We start from the raw sequence: 19,794 nt of genomic DNA on the forward strand, positions 1-19,794 counted from the left end.
TCAAGTCGAAATGTTGAATTTTCAAAAGTTTTCTTTTCTCTCGTTCCTCTGAGTTCTCTTCCCCACCGTTCCGTTTCCATTTTGATTCGTTTGGTAATACTTTCTTTGGTTGATCCTTATTTCTCCTAATTTCTGCCACAACAAAAAAAAGAGGAAAACGAAATGACATTTTCCTAGTTTGAGCTTTTTCTTTTCTTGCCCGCCTGGGAAATGCCAAGCCAATGAGAAGAATCAAACGCTGATGATGACTACTTCCAGCGCGAAAAAAACCGAAAATAATATATATTTCCATAGTTTTCTCCAAAAAAAAGAAATTACTTACCATCTTCAGTTGATTGCCTTGAGTTTTGGGGTTCACCCCGTTTGCTTTCCTTTTAATTTCCATTCCTTTCTTGCCGCCTCATTTCTCTCATTCTCTCGAACTCTATATGGAGCAAGAAAAATCAGAAGAACTACTTGATTAGAACATTACGAGAAAAGCGACAGTATAATGATAGCACTTCATTGAGTATGTGTGTTGTCTAGTGTTAAACCTCCTTGTGTTCGTCTTACCCCAAAAAAAAAAATACAAAATATAAAAAATAACCAAAACAAATGATATAAAAAATCTCCCAAAAGTTAGGCCTCCATCGATGAGTAAGTGATCGATCAGATCGAGTGTAAAACTAAGACCAGACCTAGTAACATTATCGATAGTTAACTTTACATTTGATTTGCTTTCGTTTGGTTTCTTAAGCGAAGTATAGTCTGTCATTGTATCTATATATAACCTATTTAGCGTGTCTCTTGAGTTTTTGCTATGATTTCGATTCTGATTTAAAGACCCCACCAAAAAAAAAATAAAAGAAAAGAGAACTACGCCGATGCCAAGACCAAGAGGAGAGGATCCCCAAAAACTGAGGATGACTGATGAGCGAAATTGATTTTGAGTTTCTGTTTTCGTTTCCGTTTCGGAGTCCCCCGTTCCCCCAATCGTTTCGATTTCATTTCGTTCCGTTTCGTTTCGTTTCCCTCCGTTCCGTTTCGCATTTAACCAACTAACCATACTAAACCAACCAAGATGATATGTCAGTCAAGCCCCAAAGATGTCTGCCGATCTCCGTCTCCGTCTCTGTCTTCGTCTTCGTCTTCGTCTTCGTCTCATCATCCGACTTAGTGTGTTCGTCAAATGTGTTCTTTTCCGTTCTTTTCTCAGCGTGTCGTTTCCGTTTCGTTTCCATTTCCGTTTCCGTTTCGTTTCTCTTTGGTTCACTAAGCTATGAAAGTACAAATCTACACCTTTAGGTATGCTAAAAGTAAATCCAAACCAAAAAAAAAAAAATTATTACCAATTGTTAAGCAATATCAAAGTTTGATCAATTCGTTAACGAAACGCATTTTTGTCTTTTGATTTCTTTTTTATTGTCCTGTCAATTAATTGTGTACTGTCCTACTCTGTTGCTGTGGCTCGATACCTTCATGTTGTGTGCTAAACCAAAACCAAATACCAAAAAATATCAAATCCAAATCAAATTTCAACACCAAATCAAAATGCATTTTCTATATGCAAATCAAAATCTAAAAAAAAATCACAAAAAATAAACAAAAAATCCTACGTTTCAACTCGTGAACTTGTAGTCTCTTCTGGAGCTCGTTCACACCTTGGTAAGTCGAAAATAAAAAACACTAAAAAAAAAGGAAACACAGACGTACAATTTTTGGGTACTCCAAACCAGAAAAAAAAAAACAAAACAAAAATCTTTGTTACAGTCGCATCTTCTTCAGTTGATTCGGAATTTTAAGTTCCCCTCATCCAAGCATCCAATCGATCCATTGATCCATCGAATCCACTTATCCATCCACAGAATGCATCGATTTTTGTTTGTTAGCTTTCGGTTTTTGTTCCGTAAAATGCATCCATGAAATCACACACGACTCTTTTTGGTTCACAAAAGTAGGTGGCATCTCTCATCACCCCTTGTTCGATCTCACACCATATCTCCCCTAGCTTGAATCAGTTGTAACTGAAGTCTGGAAACTTAAAAGATACTAATTTGATTTTAAAGAGAATTTTAATAACAATTTTTGTGATTTAAATTTCTTAATCCTTTGCAGCAAATTCTATTTAATTTTGCAATAATAACATAACGTAATGAATTAATTAATGAAAAAAATGTTAATTGAATAGTCGAAAGTCCATCTTTATCAGCTTACTTTTTGCATTAATTTAAAAATATTTAAATCCAATCAGTACAACTTTGTATCTATTGGCCAAGTTTTTTCTGGCTAACTTTTAGAATTTCTTTAATGCTTGATACCAATTGGCTTTTGAACTTTTTTCAGCCAGTTCTTGATCAACCTTTAAATGGCCCGCGGCTGTAATTGCATTATAATTGTACCAGCACCTATCCCATTCGCACCACCCTTGCATATAATGCCATTTTTTTCATTTAAATTACATTTCAACACACATAAAAACTGAGAATCGCAAAAACACAGGGATCGAAAAGTCAACAAATCATTCATGTAAATAAAACACGACAGCAGGAGGAGTGAAGACAACAAAAACAAATAAATAAAAAATTAACGACGGAAAAAATGCATTCATAATTTTTTTATCTCAACAACACACCAGCACGCACACTCGCAAAAAACAAAAAAAAAAAAAAAATATATAAACACATGCATATCATGAGTATGGTTTCCATATTAATTATACCCGTTACTCGTAGAGTAAAAGGGTATACTAGATTCGTCGGAAAGTATGTAACAGGCAGAAGGAAGCGTTTCCGACCCCATAAAGTATATATATTCTTGATCAGGATCACTAGCCGAGTCGATCTAGCCATGTCCGTCTGTCCGTCTGTCCGTCTGTCCGTCTGTCCGTCTGTCCGTCTGTCCGTCTGTCCGTATGAACGCTGAGATCTTGGAAACTATAAGAGTTACAATACTGGGATTAGGCATGCAGATTCCTGAGATTCCTGCGCAGCGCAAGTTTGTTTCAAAAGAGTGCCACGCCCACTCTAACGCCCACAAACCGCCCAAAACTGTGGCTCCTACAGTTTTGATGCTAGAACAAAAATTTTAACTGAAATGTATTGTTCTCATCAATACCTACCGACTGACCTAAAAAAAGTTTGCCACGCCCACTTTAACGCCCACAAACCGCCCACAAACTTCAAAAAATCGTAATTATGAACGCGGATATCTCGGAAAATATCAAAGATTGAGAAACGAGATTTCAGATTTAGATTCCGTAGGCTTGAGCGCAGCGCAAGTTTATTACGCGAATATGCCACGCCCACTCCAACGCCCACAAACCGCCCAAGTCTGTGGCGCCCACAATTTTCATGGTAGATAAAAAATTTAAACTGAAATGTATTGGTCTCGTCAATACCTATCGATTGATTTAAAAAAAACTTTGCCACGCCCACTCTAACGCCCACAACGCTTAAATCTGTCTACCGCCGGTAGGTGGCGCATTTGCTGCTTGCATATCTCCATTTTCCTTTGCTCCCTTTAGCTGAGTAACGGGTATCTGATAGTCGAGGTACTCGACTATAGCGTTCTTCCTTGTTTTCATATTAATTTTCATCGTTTTGCGTTGGCATACTTTATAGGGCAAGATGAAAGAACCTCGATATATATATCCACATATATATATATAGATAACTAATTGTATGTGTTATGTGTACCGTGTCTATATGTGTATTTAGTTTGATTTCCGATTTGTGTTTTTCCTTTTGCCAATCAACCATCGATATTAACACTCATACTAACCCATTTACCCCAAAACGAAAGTCGCCGGAACATTTTTGTTATGATTTTGACCTCTACTCCACTCATAGTTTGGCATGTGAGCATTTCGAGCATAATTTTGGTTGATTTTTCCCGATGTTCTCCACACCTCCATCACGTTTTCTCACTTTCTCTATGTGTCTCTCACCACAAAATCGCCCCCGATCGTTATATTATCCTTATTTTGGTTTTCCATCAACGAAACTCCACCGATTTCCCCCCTCATCTCTCTCAATCAATCTCAATCTCTTGATCTCTTTACGTCTTTCGTTAGTATCATTTGGTTTTTGATCAAAGCTTTTTATGGTAAACAAATCTCATCAAATGTGAATCACTTTATCAGTTCCCGTATCGATTAATATCTCTGTTGATGTTTTGTTAACCAAACGAAGGAATTAAGTATACAAAACTCGTTAGGACTCCCATCCAATAAAATAAAATGAAAACCCAAAGGTCAGCAGCAGAACAAAGACAAAGAAAGAACCAATCAAAGCTAATAAAAATGCAAGTAAAACGAAAGAAAATATCTGTATATCCTTATATGTTATCACTCAAAAAAATAACAAAGAAAAGAAAAAAAAAACATCCCTACAAAACCCCAAACGTATCCCTAAATGTCCTAATTGTCTGCGTCTAAACCATTTGTTTATATGTTTTCCAAATACAACGAAACTCACCCAATCACACACACACACACACATACACACGCATACATCCATCCGCTCCAACACAAATCAAATTCTTCATTGAAAAAGAAGAACAACAAAATCAAGTTTAATGAAAGCAAAACAAAAAATTAAGGAAGAACAGAAAATTCTTTTCAAACAATTTATAATGCAAATTATTCCATCAGGTTTTTGCGTTCTTTTTTCGTTTTCCGTACTTTAATTATACCTTATTTTCGTTAAATATATGTATATATATATTTTCAAACTGCCAATGCAAATACTCTTCTTCGGAATGCCGAAGTTTTGAAAAATGCCCTTGCAGAAGTCCCATAAAAATGAACGAAATCCGTGGTTAACCTATAAAATGTAATGCAGTTTGCAAAAATTTTTTATTGAGTGTCTCTTAAATATGACAAGAGAATTTTAATGATGGGCAAAAAAGGTATTAAAGAATGTGACACCATCAGTAATTGTGAAAAAGTGTTAATGTGTGGCTATCAATGACAAAAAAAAGGTAGCTATTAAGTTAATGAACGGGTTGCACTGACACTTATCCGATCATTTTGTGACCCCAAATGAATACCGTAAATTAACTGATTTTTACTGCCTTAATTAAGTGGTTTTATCGGTGGAGGGATTAGTAAAACTCTATTTTATACAACCCCCCCCCAAAAAAAAGAAGGGATTAAAGTTGGAGTGCAACGTTGCCTTTAAGCATTGCTATTCTATTGGGACTCGTGCTGTAAAGCGTTGCCAGCACCGCAACTCTATTATAATGCATTTGCCTTGACTCGAGAAAATCGGTAACAGGAGAAAATATCAGTCTGGAAAATAAAAAGAATATTCGAGCCTACACAAGGAAAAATTATAATGGGTTTAGTAAAGTAAAAAAAATTATAAAGAAAATGTTTGCAATAAATACAGTTCAGACTTTCTCAAAGTAAAGTATACCCTTTTAATATTCAAAGTATGTTTTTATAATATTTAAAAGGAAAAGGGAAAGGCAGTTAAAATATTTCTTAGTATTTCAACTTACAACCTTTAACATAGATCATTCCACATCTAGTATTTCAACTTTACCTTTAACATAGATCATTCCACATCTAGTATTTCAACTTTACCTTTAACATAGATAATTCCACATCTATGTCAAAGGTAAAGTTGAAATACTAAGAAATATTTTTTTTACATATTTTTATTAAGTACAAAATCGAAAACCAAATTTTTCAGAGGATAACGATGCAACGAAAATGGGTTAACTTAAAAATGTATAAATAAAAATTAGCTAGTTTTAACGTGGACTCTTTAACCTCAAGATAAGCCATTAATTTTTTGCGGTGTAGCCAAGCGGAAAGAACCAGATGATGATGATGCCATGGAAATTGGGTGACGTTGTTGTCGTCGACGGGTTGCTGTTTTCCTTGCTGCGATAAAGCGAAATCCAAGTAAATGCGATACGGGCGTGTCATGACTCCGGGGGGCGTTGTTTAGTGGGCGTGGCTGTGGGTGGTGGGGTGGGTGGTTTGGGTGGTTGAGGGCGCCGTTGTCAACGTCTTCGTCTTTGGCATTTTGGGCCGTCTTTGTCTGCCGTAGTGCCCCCTCTCTGTCTCTCTGTCTTCCCCGTCCTCTTTTCTCCTTTTTGCTTTGTAGTGCTCAAGTGGCATCGTTGAAAGGCATGGAAGGAGGGGTTGGGGCGAAAAAAGGGGGATGGCACAAAGGTCCATTGTGAAAAGTTTTCGCTACTTGCAGCGGCAATGCAAAAACTGTTAACAATAGAAATAATACAAGAAGTTGGGTGGGTGGGCGTAGGACCAAGGACGAAGGACGAAGGACAAACCGGAAGCAGGCATAACCAGAACGGAGACTTGGCCGGAGTCAAAAGTTGAGCAACAGCAGCAACAACGTTGACTAAAAATTAAACAATAAACAATGGCGGAGCGACTATAGATTACTTCCTGTTTTGGCTGCCATTTTGTGGGGGTTGTGCAAGCAAAAGAAAAAAGGGGTAAAAAGGAGCCAAGAAGCGGGTTAAGAGGGGGCCGAAAAGGGGCCTTAAGCGCGGGTTAGGCCAAGGAAAACCCCCGCCTTTTTTTTTTTGTTTCTCATCCCAAATGCCTCGCTGACTGACGGCCTGTTTAGGTGTGGCTAGTTGCCCGCCTAAGTGGTTTTCCCCACCAGCCCTTACCCCCTTGGAACGACGCCCCTGCACATTTGTGTATGCAAATCAAGTTGTCTGCGTCGGGCTAAAGCTAAACTGATTAGTGTCAACTTGCTGGCAGTCATCAAGTGGCTGCTGGAGAAAGTCGGCGGTTCGGAGGAGGTGGTTTAGGGTGGTTCAGGGTGGTTTAGGGTGGTCCAGGGTGGCTTAGAGTGGTGCAGGGTTGTCGCTGCCAGTTGCTCGGCGGCCTCCCCATTTCCCACTGCGCTGCTAAGCTGCTATTTTGCGGCTCCTGTTGGCTGTCAAGTGTCGTAAGCAGTTGATCCTTGATCTTGTGTTCTAAAACAGGGAAATGCTAATGCTGCCGAGGATGTTGGAATGTAGGTACAAATAGATTAGATGGCGAGAAAACAGAAAACCTAATACATCTTTTCCAAGCGAGGATTTTGTATATATCTCACCAAATCAATATATGATTCCCAGTTCTTAAATGTTGTATGTTATAATATTGTAAAAACTAAGTTAGTTATTTATATTTATTGAAAGCAATACACCTTTATGGGTCTTACAATTTTTAAACTATTTGTAAACAATAAATCCTTTAAATATAACTAACTAAGCATTTTCTAGCACACTATTTGTGACATTACCTCTCGAAAAGTTTTCAGTATCTTTAATGACATTGAAATATAATTTATAATATAAATTCCATAAAATAGGATTTTAAAATTACAATTTAAATAGGTATATAGGTAGAACAAAATAAACCAATAATACCTGGATGTTCCTAAAACTGCTTTAAGATATTTTTGTGGAATGAACTTTTGTACTCTCAAACCAATGATATTACTTACTATCAAATTCTTGTTGTTTGACCACCAAAAACCTCCGTTATTTCAAGGATATTTTCTGGGGAATCTCACATCCCTGACCCTTCTCAATCTGCCATATATTTTGTGGCTCCGCTCAGTTTTTTCACTTCAAGTTGCCAAGACTTATGGGAAGAGATACATCCTGAATGTGTGGCACATATATTTGTTTGCCTTTCGCTTCTGCTGTTGCCGTGCATTCGAATGCAGATATTGTGGATATATATAAATTAAAAAGGCGCCAGTCCGAATGTTTTCACAGGCAGTCGCAGTTGTCCTTGTTGCGTTTTTCTGGTCTTATCAACGGGGCCATTGCCTGGACTATGGCTTTACCGGAATTGTTATTGTGCTGGTGGCGCTCCTCTTATCGCCATCCGCTCGCCTCAAAGGGTAAAAAACGAGAAAAATCCACTCTAGAAAAAGGAAGGAATTTACAGCGTACAAGTTGCACATAAACCAAAATTAATACCCATATAAGTTTCAAACGGTTCGAGCAAGCGGTGTATGTGATAGCGAAAAAAAGAGTGCAAAAAAGGGTTAAGGGGAAGTGGAAGGATAGTTAACCCGCTTTCGGCCAACAGCCTGTTATGGTCAATGTGGCCAATAGAAATGGCCAAAACACAACTGGCCAAACGAACAAAAAGCCCAGTAGAAGAACGAAAACAGAATGAGTATGTGGAAGATAAGAAAAATGCGAACGAGGAATGCACTTCAGGTGGTTAAGATGGTATGTGGTAGTTAATGAAGAATCTAATATGGTAATATTAAAAAAAAATCAAGCTCTAATCATTTAACCATAAAAATTTGTATATGGATTAGATTTATTCAAATAAAATTCTAAAGAACATTTTCATAGAAGTTTAAAAATATTTATAGGAAGTACAGCATATCTGAAGCTTAAATCCCTTACCCATGTGAATAGCTAAACATTTACATATCAATTAGATTTAATCACTAAATATTCTATAGAACATCTTTTTAAAAGATCGAATGTGGTATTTAATGGATTAATACGATTGTATAAAATATTTCACGGAAAGCCGGAATATCAGACTACCCCGATAATGCTTTCCAGTTAATTTCACAGAAATTCCTTTTTTACCCAGCAGGTCCTTTGTAAATATTCTGAATTCATATGTTGCACATATATTCGCATAAGCCCTATATGTGTACATCGCTTGATCGCTGCCAACTTTATGCCAAAGTCCATATATCCACGAGCTCCTCCCTGCCATTCTGCCTTTAATTTTTTTTTTTTTTTTCGTTTTTTCTTGGCATCCAAAGGGAAAATGGGGAAAAAACGCGACGAGAAATTCGCGGAATTTTCGCTGCAGTCGCACAAAAAATGTGGCAAAAAGCAAATATGTCGACGACGGGCCAAAAGGAAACATTTGGGGGGGTAGTAGTAGTAGTTGGCCATAGTTATGGTCTGCGGTCGACGGCTTCCACAATCCTCGGGATCCGTAGTCGGGTATCCGTATCCATATCGCATATCGCATATCCCATAGCCCATAGCCCATAGCCCGTGTCGTCCTGTGTGCACTCAATATAATTTAATATTTTTCGATAGCGCAACACAACGGCAGCTGAAAGTAATTACTTTTATGTGAGATTAGATATATTTATGTGTTTTTGTGTGCCGCCGATATAAAGCCAGTTGCAATTGCAGTTGCTGCTCTGCTCGCTAATTCGACATCAGCACAAAATTGTTAATGGCCTGCGGCGGGGCAGCTGAAAAACCCCCTGAAAATCCGCCTGAAAACCCCCAACCATGGTCATAAGTTTCCATTGAGGGGGCGGAATGGGTGGCGGTGGTGGTGGTGAGCTTACATTTTTGTTACTCTTTTGGCTGTCGTCGTGCGGCGCATTTAAGTGAAGTGCAAACTGCAACAGAGCTACAAAACTGGGCTTCGTGCCACTCCAGTCCACCGATGGCAAAATGGGCGTTTGTTGTACGGACAGACCACTGTAATGGCTTCATATAACTATAAAATGTATAAGCCGTGTTCCATTGTGGCGGCGACATGAGCAATGAGTGGGTGGCGCTGGTTGCATGCGGCCATTGCGGCAAAAGTTGATGAAAACTGTTTTGATTGCGGTATAAAATGAAGGCGATACCGAACCAGGACCCCAACCCATAGAGAAACCCCGCCCCCTTTGGGTCCTGAATGATTTTGAGCGGAAATGGAATGAATAGGGGCAGCCCCATCCCTTGGAATAGAAAACTAAGGGAGTTGCAGGCAATTCTTGGAAATATTTTATTAACCTCGATAGCGCGGGATTATTTCTACAGGGAGAAAAAATCAATAATATTGTGGGGGATTTTTGTTAGGATTTCAGATACTTAGTAATCTCATAGTTGGGTTTCCTTTATTTTTCAAAAATATATACATCCCATTAAGTTATTAATGTTTAAAAAACCGCAGCATAATGATATATCTATAAATACAACTTGATCCAACTTTATAATAATAACTACCTCTGCTCTAATGGTTATTTTTTGAAGAATTAAAAAGGGTGAAATAAAAATAGAGCATTACGTACCTATATAGAAGATATATATTTTTGGAGTTTATATTCCAAATTCTGTTTTTTTCCGAGTGCAAAACCCCCTAAGTGAACATTTTCCTTAACCCCTTTTTGTTTATCTGGCCCTAGTTTTTTTCGAATGGGAAAAACATTCGAACCATTTCCATTGCATTGCCTTTAAAGCCAGGTGGCAAAAGGTGGCAATTGTAATCTTCTTAGGGACAAAAGTGTCATGCAATCTACTGCTACCCTGCCCCACTCTGGGTTTTTCACCCAACCACTGGATTTTCCGGAACCCCACCTCACCTTCCGCTTTTCCCGGTGACCAGGGAATTTCCCAGTGAAATGCTGCCAAATGAAATTTGTTTTGTGTGCATCAAATTGAACAGCCAAAATGTGGAAAGCGTAGATATGCTTTTCCGGCAAGTGTGTGTGTGTGTGTGAGAGAGTTTACCGGTGCACCTGTGTTGGTGAGCTGGCAGCATTAGCCGCCAGGTGGCGCCAGCTAATCTGTAATGAAAAAAACTGAACGAAATGGAAGGAAAAACCCCGAAACTAAATGGAAATGTTGGAGCCAATGAATGGCATTTTATGCAGGCGGGTTTTCCGCACCACCCCTAACCACCCACCACCCCCTAATTTTGCCCGAGTTGCTTACTTAAAGCGACGACACATGGCATGGCATTTACATATCGTCTCTATCTTGGACTTATGCCAGTTACCCCCCCCCCCCCCCCCAGGTTTCCCTGCTGTTTGTGTGCAGCTTTTATGCAAATTTACAAAGTGCAAATTACACGCTACTAAAGGTTTTCTTTGCTCTCCTATCGGACGGTGTCTGTGTGTTGGTAAATGGCAAACCTAAAAATGCTATTCAAACTTTTCTATACACGCCCCGGCCTTTGTGTGTATGTGTGTGTCCCTATTTCAGCACCAACTCTCCAGTCCACACCTTATCCACACACTCGCACACCCACACACCCACACACCCCTTGCAATTTTCCGAAGAATCACCCTGCAGCTGCTATTTATTTAAAATGTGTAAGAACGTTTTTTTAGCAGTCATCTTCGTACTATGGGAAAAGCTAAAAAGTATTTAGTTGCAGTTTGAAATATTTGAAAAATAATATTGGTAGCAGGGGAACTTTTTAATATATATCAAAAAGGAAGGTTAACTCATGGTTTTGATGGTTGAAAATATTAATACCACTTTTTGATTTGATTCTTCACCCGGGGAAAAATAGTATGCTTTTTTAAATAAATACAAATTGTATGCCAACCTAAGTTTGTAATACTTTAAAAATTTAATACAATCTATAGAATTATTTCTTAAGGGATTACATTTAAATCTTTGAACCTTTAATCTTATTAGTGTTAATCTTATAACTAATATATATATAAACAAACATTGAATTGGTTAGTGTAAGTTGTTAAGATAATTAAATTTCCACAACTCAAAACTGCAGTAATTAAAAAAACAATGAATCATTAAAGTTTTAGGCTCACTTCTTTCAGTTTTTTTTTAACAAAAAAGCAATTGAAATGTGTCCATTGTCGGGGGTTTTCCCGCCTAAGCCACTCTTTTTGTCCCTTCTTTTCGCTCGCTACTTTCTTTCTCCTTTCGTCTTTGTCCTTTTTAGCCCTTTTTCTTGGTGTAATGAAAAAGATGCAAGATGCAAACAGGGGCGAGCAAAAGAAATGGCGAAAGTGCAGGAAACATTTCATCAGGCAGGCCAAACACACAAACAGACGCCTCCTCTTAACCCCCAGGTGGCCCTGGTGGTGCAAAATGGTCTCATCTCTGGCAGCTCGCTACATAAAGCACATTTATCGTGGTTACAAAAGCGTAAAAGAAAAGTGTGGCCCAGGGTTTTCGCTTGAAAAATGTTTCAAAAACTGTTTCAGGCTAAATGAACATAAAGCGGGCCACCGCAGTGAGTGGGCCACCCCAGGAACCACCCTAGAACCACCCACTGAACCAAACCAAACCGAACCGAAACCGAATCGCCTGCAGTCCTGGTTTTGTTTTTCTTGCCAGCTTCCTCAGAAGCTGCATCCTCGTGGGCGTCATGAAAATAAAGCCAAATTAAAATTATATCCTTTTTCTCTCGGTGTGTGTGTGTGAGGTTTGGGGGGTGTAAGGGGGTTTTACGTCCTTTTGTATGCACAAAAGTCAACTAAGTCGTGCTCAATTTTTATGATGGCAAGACGACGTCGCCACTTTGTGTGCCATGGTAAGCCAAGTTAGCAAAAGGTGGGTGGTGGTGGTGGGGTGCAAATGAATGGCAGCCAGCCGCTTTATGAATGGCCACAAAAATCCACCCCCCACCCACTCGGAAAATCTCGCTGTCTGTCAGGGAGTTTTCCCTACTCCACCACCCCCCACCCATCTAAAAAGGGGTACAAAAAAAAGTATCAAAAAGAAAAGAAATTAAATGCACTTCCTTTATGCCTTGGCCTCTCATATTTTCCAGCCAGCCCTCCCCCTGGGTTTTCCACCCCTCGCGCCCACACAATGCGCTAATAATGGAAGTGCACTTTTGACACAAAAGGTGCAGTGGCGACAATGCCGTCTCCTGGTTTTTGGTCCACTCTAGCCTTCTGGGATGCCACCCCATTTCGCCTGCTTTTGTTGCTCATTCGCTGCAAGGGCGATTAGTCGGTGGGTGGCGATGGGGCGGGAAAGTGGGGAAAACCCGGTGCAGAGGGCGCGCATCTTTTGAGATTAGAACATTTTTGTGGCATTGCTTTCACTTCATCGAGCGAGATTGCCTTGCCTTCTTTATATAGATATCTATATATATATATTTCGATCTCTTTCAGTCTGGCTTATCCATTTCCTTTGGCTAAATGCCTTTATTGCCTCATAATTTTGAGTGGCCTTTGCTGATAATAATGATTACGCTTAGCTGATTGAAAAGAATGTCCTCGAATTCGCTGACTCACTGGTTGATTGAGCTTTTACAATTTATGGGATTAAAATCACTTTATATATAGCTTGAGAGTTCTTTAGCACAATATTTTAAATCAGAAATGCATCCTAAGCAAAGCTTACTATATAAGTAATTGTTGGGACATCAGTAGATGTTTTACCTATATGATTACCTTAACTTTGGAAATAATTATTAATGCTTGAAGCATAGACATTTTAACCTTGTCCTGAACATTAAATATATTTTTAAGTTAATAAATATGAACCCAATATTCAATTATTCAATAACCAACTATTCAAACTATTTAATTCTGTTGTTCCCTTCTAGAAAAATGGTTAAATTAACCATTTTTAATTAGTTCTATACAAATAAATAATACGGACCTAAGCTAAAATTTTTAGATTGAAAATATTTTTTAATGATTTAAGATACAATTATAATAAAGAAAGAAAACTTGTGTTAGCCAAAATCATTATTTAACAAGAAATCACTGTGTCATGAACCTTGAACTTAAATATTTCTTTCTTAATTCCTGTGTGTGACCTGTTCTAATTAATTTCGAAATTTGAGAAACCCAAAGAGAAGCCAGCTGGCGCACTTGAAAATTCACTCAACCGATTTTCGCACCAACACTTTTTGGTGGCAAGTGTTGCGTATACGTAATGCGGACCCTTGAGGCGACTGCTGAGGCGATTTTCCCCCTCCCCCCTGGAATTTTCCAACACCGAGTGCAGCATTTCCATTTCGATGGCAACAAAATCAAAGTGAAAAGTGTTCTCATAACCAAATCAAGCCGAATTGAATTGAATGGCAGCGAGAGGAAGCAGGGCAAACAAAACGAAATGTGCTGAGAACATTCGAGTGTCGGTGGCGTATGAGTGATTTACCTGGCCAGCAGACACAGGGGCGGACCAAAAAAGGTTCCTTCCCGGCTGCAGTGCAAATAAATCAAATAAATAATATGTGAAACGAAACGAATCAAATGCGGAATAAAAATCAATGGCACTCACCACTTCAATGACTCGTAATATATATATATATATATATATATAAATTTTATATGTATACTAACACATAGTGGGCAACTTGGGTTTGATTTCAAATAAAATGTTGCTTCATTGCATCGAATTGAGGCAGGAAAAATGAAACTGTGGGGTAGAACATCCGTCTTTTGGGAGGTAGGGGGCGGAGTAGGCGTGGTCGACACACACACACACACACAGTTGAAAAAAAGGAAACCTAGTTGGGCATGACTTTTGGACACGGAACCTCGGACTTTGGTCAATTGCAATTAGAAGTCGGTGAAGAAGTGCGCTGCTCTCCAAGAATTCCAATGGGCCTCAGCCCCCTCCCTGGCGACCTTTGCCCCTGAAACCCCCCTGAACCCACACCCCTGCTCACTCCTAATAAAAATGCAACTGGGCACATAAAACTCTGACCCAAATACTGTACATTATGTGTTTATGTCTGCTTGGGAAAGGGGAAGGAAGTATAAAAAGGGGGTTGTGGGGAAAGATGAGAGGGCGGAACAACAGTAAAAGGGGGGTTACAGGGGCGGGGGGGCTGAGAAATTGCAACACTTGAAAACTTGAAAATGTTTTCGAGAACTTGCGCTGGCACAAAAGTTAAAAGAGGCCAACTGCAGTCCACGGACTCTGAAATGGTGTGCCTGTGGGGGGGGAGAGGCTGCACCTGCTGAGGGGGGCAGAAAAACCCCCACCTCTGTGGAAAACCTCCAACTCTGCAGTAATTAGTGCAAACAATTGCGCTCGTTTCCGATATCCTTGGTAACTTTCCCAAAAAAAAAAAAAAAACAAGAGAACCTCCCCTTTCCGCACGCCCCTGCCTTTTAAGCCTCACTGCGGCATTTTGTTTCAAGGGGCGTCTGGCGCTCTGTAGAACTTGCCCTGAAGAATTTATATATGTTTTTGAAATACTCCTAGCACTGACACAGGGACCCCTGCTGTTTTCCATTTACTTAAAAATATATAACGAATTTTTTGTGTGCTCCTTTGTCATAATAAATTGGCAAACTTGAAATCGGATATCGGTGTTCCGCCCCATCCCCATCAGTCGCGGAGAAAGTGACAAAGAAAGCGGGCTGCCATTGTTTCTTCTCATTATATGTAAATGGAAATGTGAATGGAAATGAAAATGATTTTGGGTCGCGCAGCTGCGTCCCTCGTCAATAGATGTGGGGCCTGTGGAGGGTTAAGCACCGCCAGAGGACACTGCAAGGGCAACTAGCACGGTTTGCATTTCGACCCGTGGAAAGTATCCCATTTCCATGCCGGACGACAATCGATTTTCGTTATCGGGTCAAATGTTTTTTGATTTCCAGCAGTTTTGTGCTTTTCAGTTGGTTTCACTTTTCTTGATTTTCAGTTGATCGTTTTGGCCTTGTTAGCCGTTAGCCGCATCTATCGAATATCGCAGTGAATCGCAGCAATTGCTATATATATCGAAATGAATTTTAAAATAGTTTTTTTTCCTAATAATAATTGTTGATTATTGCATGCATTTTCGAATACCTTTACCGAGCGTTGGTGGTGCTGAGATCGGTGGGGAAAGTTATCGATAGGCGATCTATTTTATCAGGCTATTACTTATGACTTAGTATTAAACGAAATTTGTAATGATTACACACATACAAGGGGTACCTTTTATCGACTTTAATAGTCGATAAAACGATTGCTTCGTAACAATGTTGATTAATTTTAATCCCTTTTCACGCTCAACTCTCCGGAGGAAACTTATGCCGAATACCTTCGATAACATTCACCCACCAATCGATAAACCATCAATCGTTGCACTACCCCGCTTTTCCCCCGTTTGGTCGCAGCTTACATTTAATACCGAAACCAACTTGAAATTCTGATGAACTCGCTGAGAAATGCTGGAGGATTCGATATATATTGGCATTCCAAAGTCGGGACCTGAATATACCCCAACGCCCAATCCCCCGCCCCACATTTTCCCCACCCCACAAGCTGCGTGCCAAATGCCATTTGCACTTGCACCCCGGGAAAAGTACGAACTGGGGAAACCCAGCCCCTCTTCCTGCTCGTCCCCTGCCCCCTTTTTTCCGTAGCTCATTGTTGGACATTCATTCAATTCATTCCACACACTCGAAGATACACATCCACACACCCAGTTCCAATAATTGAATTACCCAAAGCCAGGCAAACACTTTGAGATTGTCCTGCAAAGAATTCCCCAGGAACACACACACACACGGATATACTGCAGTTGCAGAAACCAATACACAAAGATACCAGATACTAAGATACAGATACAAAGTAGAGAACGTATTCCTGGCGACAAAACTCTCGGAACTCATATCCCATCACATTCTCCGTCTCGCTCGCTCGCTCTTTCCGTCTCTCTCTCTCTCTCTCTTTCTTTATACATACACCCCCTAGATAAATACAAATACCTAACATATGCATACGAAACATAGCTATATTATATATATATACATATATATTTATATAAATATTTCCTCAAATTATTGCATATATTTTTTCGGTTTGTCCATAGAGCCAAGTGCTGAGAAAACAATCGAGTCGCTTTTCAGTTTTCCCATTCCATCAATACAGACAATTGCTCAATGTTTTCTTCACCTTTTCAAAACGTATGATTTCAACCACTAAACTAAATTAGAAACCAACAGAAAAGAAAAGAACCGACAAAAGCAAAAAAAAAAAAAAATAATTAAAGAAAAGCAAAAACTCGAACGCAAATACTGCCAAGTAACTAACATATATATTTTTGTCTTTTGCAATAACCACAATTACCAAAAAAAAAAAAAAACCAAAAACTTCGACGTGGACTCTTTGGATTGGAAAACCCCATAGTCGCGTTTCGGTAATGCGAGGTCAGGTGATCACTCCCCAAGGACTGGGCATCGTCGGCATCCGAGTTTCCGTGGATCGCGATTCCCGATTTGGATTCACCCTGACACGTCAAGGAGGATGGTGAGTAGAACCCCTATATTATCTTAAAGCATCAAGTAAAACATCAAACGAGGTTATAATACACGATTAAAGCTATCTAAATTTGATAAGAGTTATTGGAAGCAAAAAAATCACTATGAGGTAGTGAACCCAATCCCATTTATATGATGTGTATACCAAAAATGTATTTTTTCCTCTACTATTCAAATAGGAAAAAAAAGAGAATCATAAAATAATTCCATAATGGCCCTGTTTAGAAATAAAAATTAAAATCGTAACGCTTCCTGATATTTAAACTCAATTTTTTCGAGCCACTACTGTTCTTTGATTATTTTTATTATATTTTGAAATATTAGAAAATATATCTTCATAACTTGTAGATACTGTAAATTTTAAAGAGCACAGTTTCGCCTTCAATTAGTCCCCCATCTCGATGCTCCACTGTACTCGTGTGTGCACGCCATATTCGGTAAATGCAAATTACTTACGTATGGATGAGTTCCTTCATCGCGGGGCTAGCTTTTTTCGTTGATTAAATTCTGCTGATGGAATCCACCGATGGCCAGAAGCACAGTTGCGCAGCCAAAAGTAAAGACCAAAAAAAAAAAAAAAGAAGAAAATAAAAGGCTAAGATACGCCAGCGAGGGCAAGTTATCAAATTTTTAATTAAATCTTTCGCTTTGATGTGCGGCAACTTCTTCGGATCCCTGCGACGGTGCTGTCCCCAAGTTTACACAAGTGGTTAGCATAATTAGAGCAGACTGGCCACAATTGGCCAGAAGCCGCAGGAGTGGCTCAATGGCTCAATGGCTGGATGGCTCGGGAATTCAAAGAGAAAGGACATTAGTTTCAATTATTTGACATTCCATTCGGATTGCTTTTTAAGCACAAATGCTCCGAGAACGTTTGCTCTAATTGAGCCCATCAAAGATGCAAGGACAGAATATTTTCTCAACTGCAAAAGGATGGCAGGACTCGGATCCTTCTGCTGCTGCTGCTGCTGCTGCCCGCCCGGCAATCCAATATATCTAATATAAATATTTTTCCAGTTGTTTTTCCTTCTGTAAAAAGGATTTCCGTTTGCTGCCATCAGCAACATTGTTTGCCGTCCTTGTTGTTTTGTCATTTTCTTTTTCCCATGTGTGTGTGAGTGTCGGTGTGTGTGTGTGTGTGTGTGTTGGCCAATTTAAATAAACATTTCGCACCCGAGTCTGCCTGATTTTATTATGGCCAAGCGGAGGAACACAAACAAAATCTGTGCAGCAGACAGACGAAACTCCGACTGTCTGATGATTATTTGTGTTTACTTACCACACACACATACACACACACACAAGCACAGGGACACAAAACTCAAGACGGTTGTATAGTCGAGTGCGCTCTGAAATTATCTCGGTTTAAAGTCAGTGTAGCGACGGTCGTTACCTAAAAAGTGTACTGTGTATAGCGCGAGACACTCCGGGACTAGAGGTACGTACCAGGGCACTGTTCCGGCGGGGCCTCCGAACGTATCCCCAAGTCTTGGACCGGTGAGGCTGCTGTCGGTTCGTGGGCCAGGGGGGGGATCCTCTCCCGCGCCCATCGAGTGAGAGGCTTTCACCTCGAAATCTCTCTCACGCGCACAGCATCCACAAGCTGCCACCCGCGCGTTTTTTCCCTCATCACTGCAAACAACAAAATCAGCTGTTTACAGTGTTGAACAACGTCGGGGTAGGAGCTTAACAGCGCGGATCCCCGCGCCTAACAGCACATAGTGTTGGAAAACGCCATAAACGCGGGCCCAGCCAAAGTTTTTGAATTTTGAATATTCGAAATTCTCCAAATTCTGGCACCGGGATTCAGGGACGGCAAAAGGCAGAAGGCCAAGGATCGGGCTAAATTCCAACCCCTCCGCCGCGGCGGTGTCTATCAAAGGGGCACTGGGGACCGAAAAGGGGCGGTATATCCCCCATCGTAAGCCTAGGGGAAATCTGTGGCCAGCGCGGGAGCCTCCCTCGAACAAACCGGGTAGCCCGAGATGGAGGAGGCTGAAAACCCTTTCGCGGGCAGACCAGTGGTGGTAAGATCTCCCCGCCAGCCGAGGGAAGATGGGACCGACGGAGTTGCAGCGGTATTTAAGAAGGGTAGCAAGCTCGCACGCTCGCCGGCACCTTCGACAACACAAGTCGATGAGCTGACCGTAGACTCCGAGGAAGCTAAGGAAACCCCTAAGAGGACGCGTGATCCTGCGAGCCCAGCCAACTCGCAGAGGACAACGCCGGCCAAAAGGAGCAAGGCCTCCCACGAGGCAACCTGCCTGGAGGATCTCTTGGAGCTGGGGAAGCTTCTGCAGGAGGTATCCACCAAGATGATGGACAAGACGGCGCGCCACATAACTGTCGCCACGAGGGAGACGTTCGTGCGCATGAAGGCGCTTCACACGAACATCCTAGAGGCGAACAGAGAGGGCGGCAAGGACGACAGTATCAGGGTGAATGGGCAAGATGCTGCAACTGTGTGCGCGAAATGCTCTCGAAGCCTGCAGAGCGCCGACAAAGAACAGCAGACAACGCCTGTCTGGAGGAGAGATTCTGCAGCGCAAACGGAGCCTTGGCGAAGGATAAGCCAGCCGACTGTGGCTGGAGGACCCGCGGCTCAAGTGGCCCCACCATCCACGCGCCCAACGCAGCAGGAAAGTGCCAAAGCTCCCAGGAGCACCCGGAAGAACCCGCCAAAAGGGCCACAAGAGAGAGATGCGACGCACGCTGGCGCCAGTAAGACTGTGAGCCCCGCAATTCCGGTCGCTGAGTGGGAGGTGGTCAAGAAAAAGCCGAGGGCCACGCGTCGCGCCAGACCCGACGCCGTCGTTGTCCAGGCGAGCGGGAAATCGTACAGCGAGGTGTTAGCCATGGTGACTCGAAGGGAAGA

The 19,794-nt window shown here is 40.8% G+C and overlaps 1 protein-coding gene across 6 annotated transcripts in view; it reads left to right on the forward strand.

Moving 5' to 3' along the window:
* LOC119556403 (teneurin-a) overlaps positions 1-19,794 on the forward strand; it is a 256,048-nt gene that overhangs the window by 206,711 nt on the left and 29,543 nt on the right. For 4 of the 6 annotated variants that reach the window (XM_037868580.1, XM_037868583.1, XM_037868584.1 and 1 more), the window contains 2 exons: positions 1,618-1,644; positions 16,789-16,908. In XM_037868580.1, the coding sequence (XP_037724508.1) occupies positions 1,618-1,644; positions 16,789-16,908 (147 nt within the window). The remainder of the gene's footprint in view (positions 1-1,617; positions 1,645-16,788; positions 16,909-19,794) is intronic. The other 2 variants (XM_037868582.1, XM_037868586.1) reach the window with 1 other exon arrangement.

This window comes from Drosophila subpulchrella, chromosome X (genome assembly GCF_014743375.2).
Source record: "Drosophila subpulchrella strain 33 F10 #4 breed RU33 chromosome X, RU_Dsub_v1.1 Primary Assembly, whole genome shotgun sequence".
Lineage (NCBI taxonomy): Eukaryota > Metazoa > Arthropoda > Insecta > Diptera > Drosophilidae > Drosophila > Drosophila subpulchrella.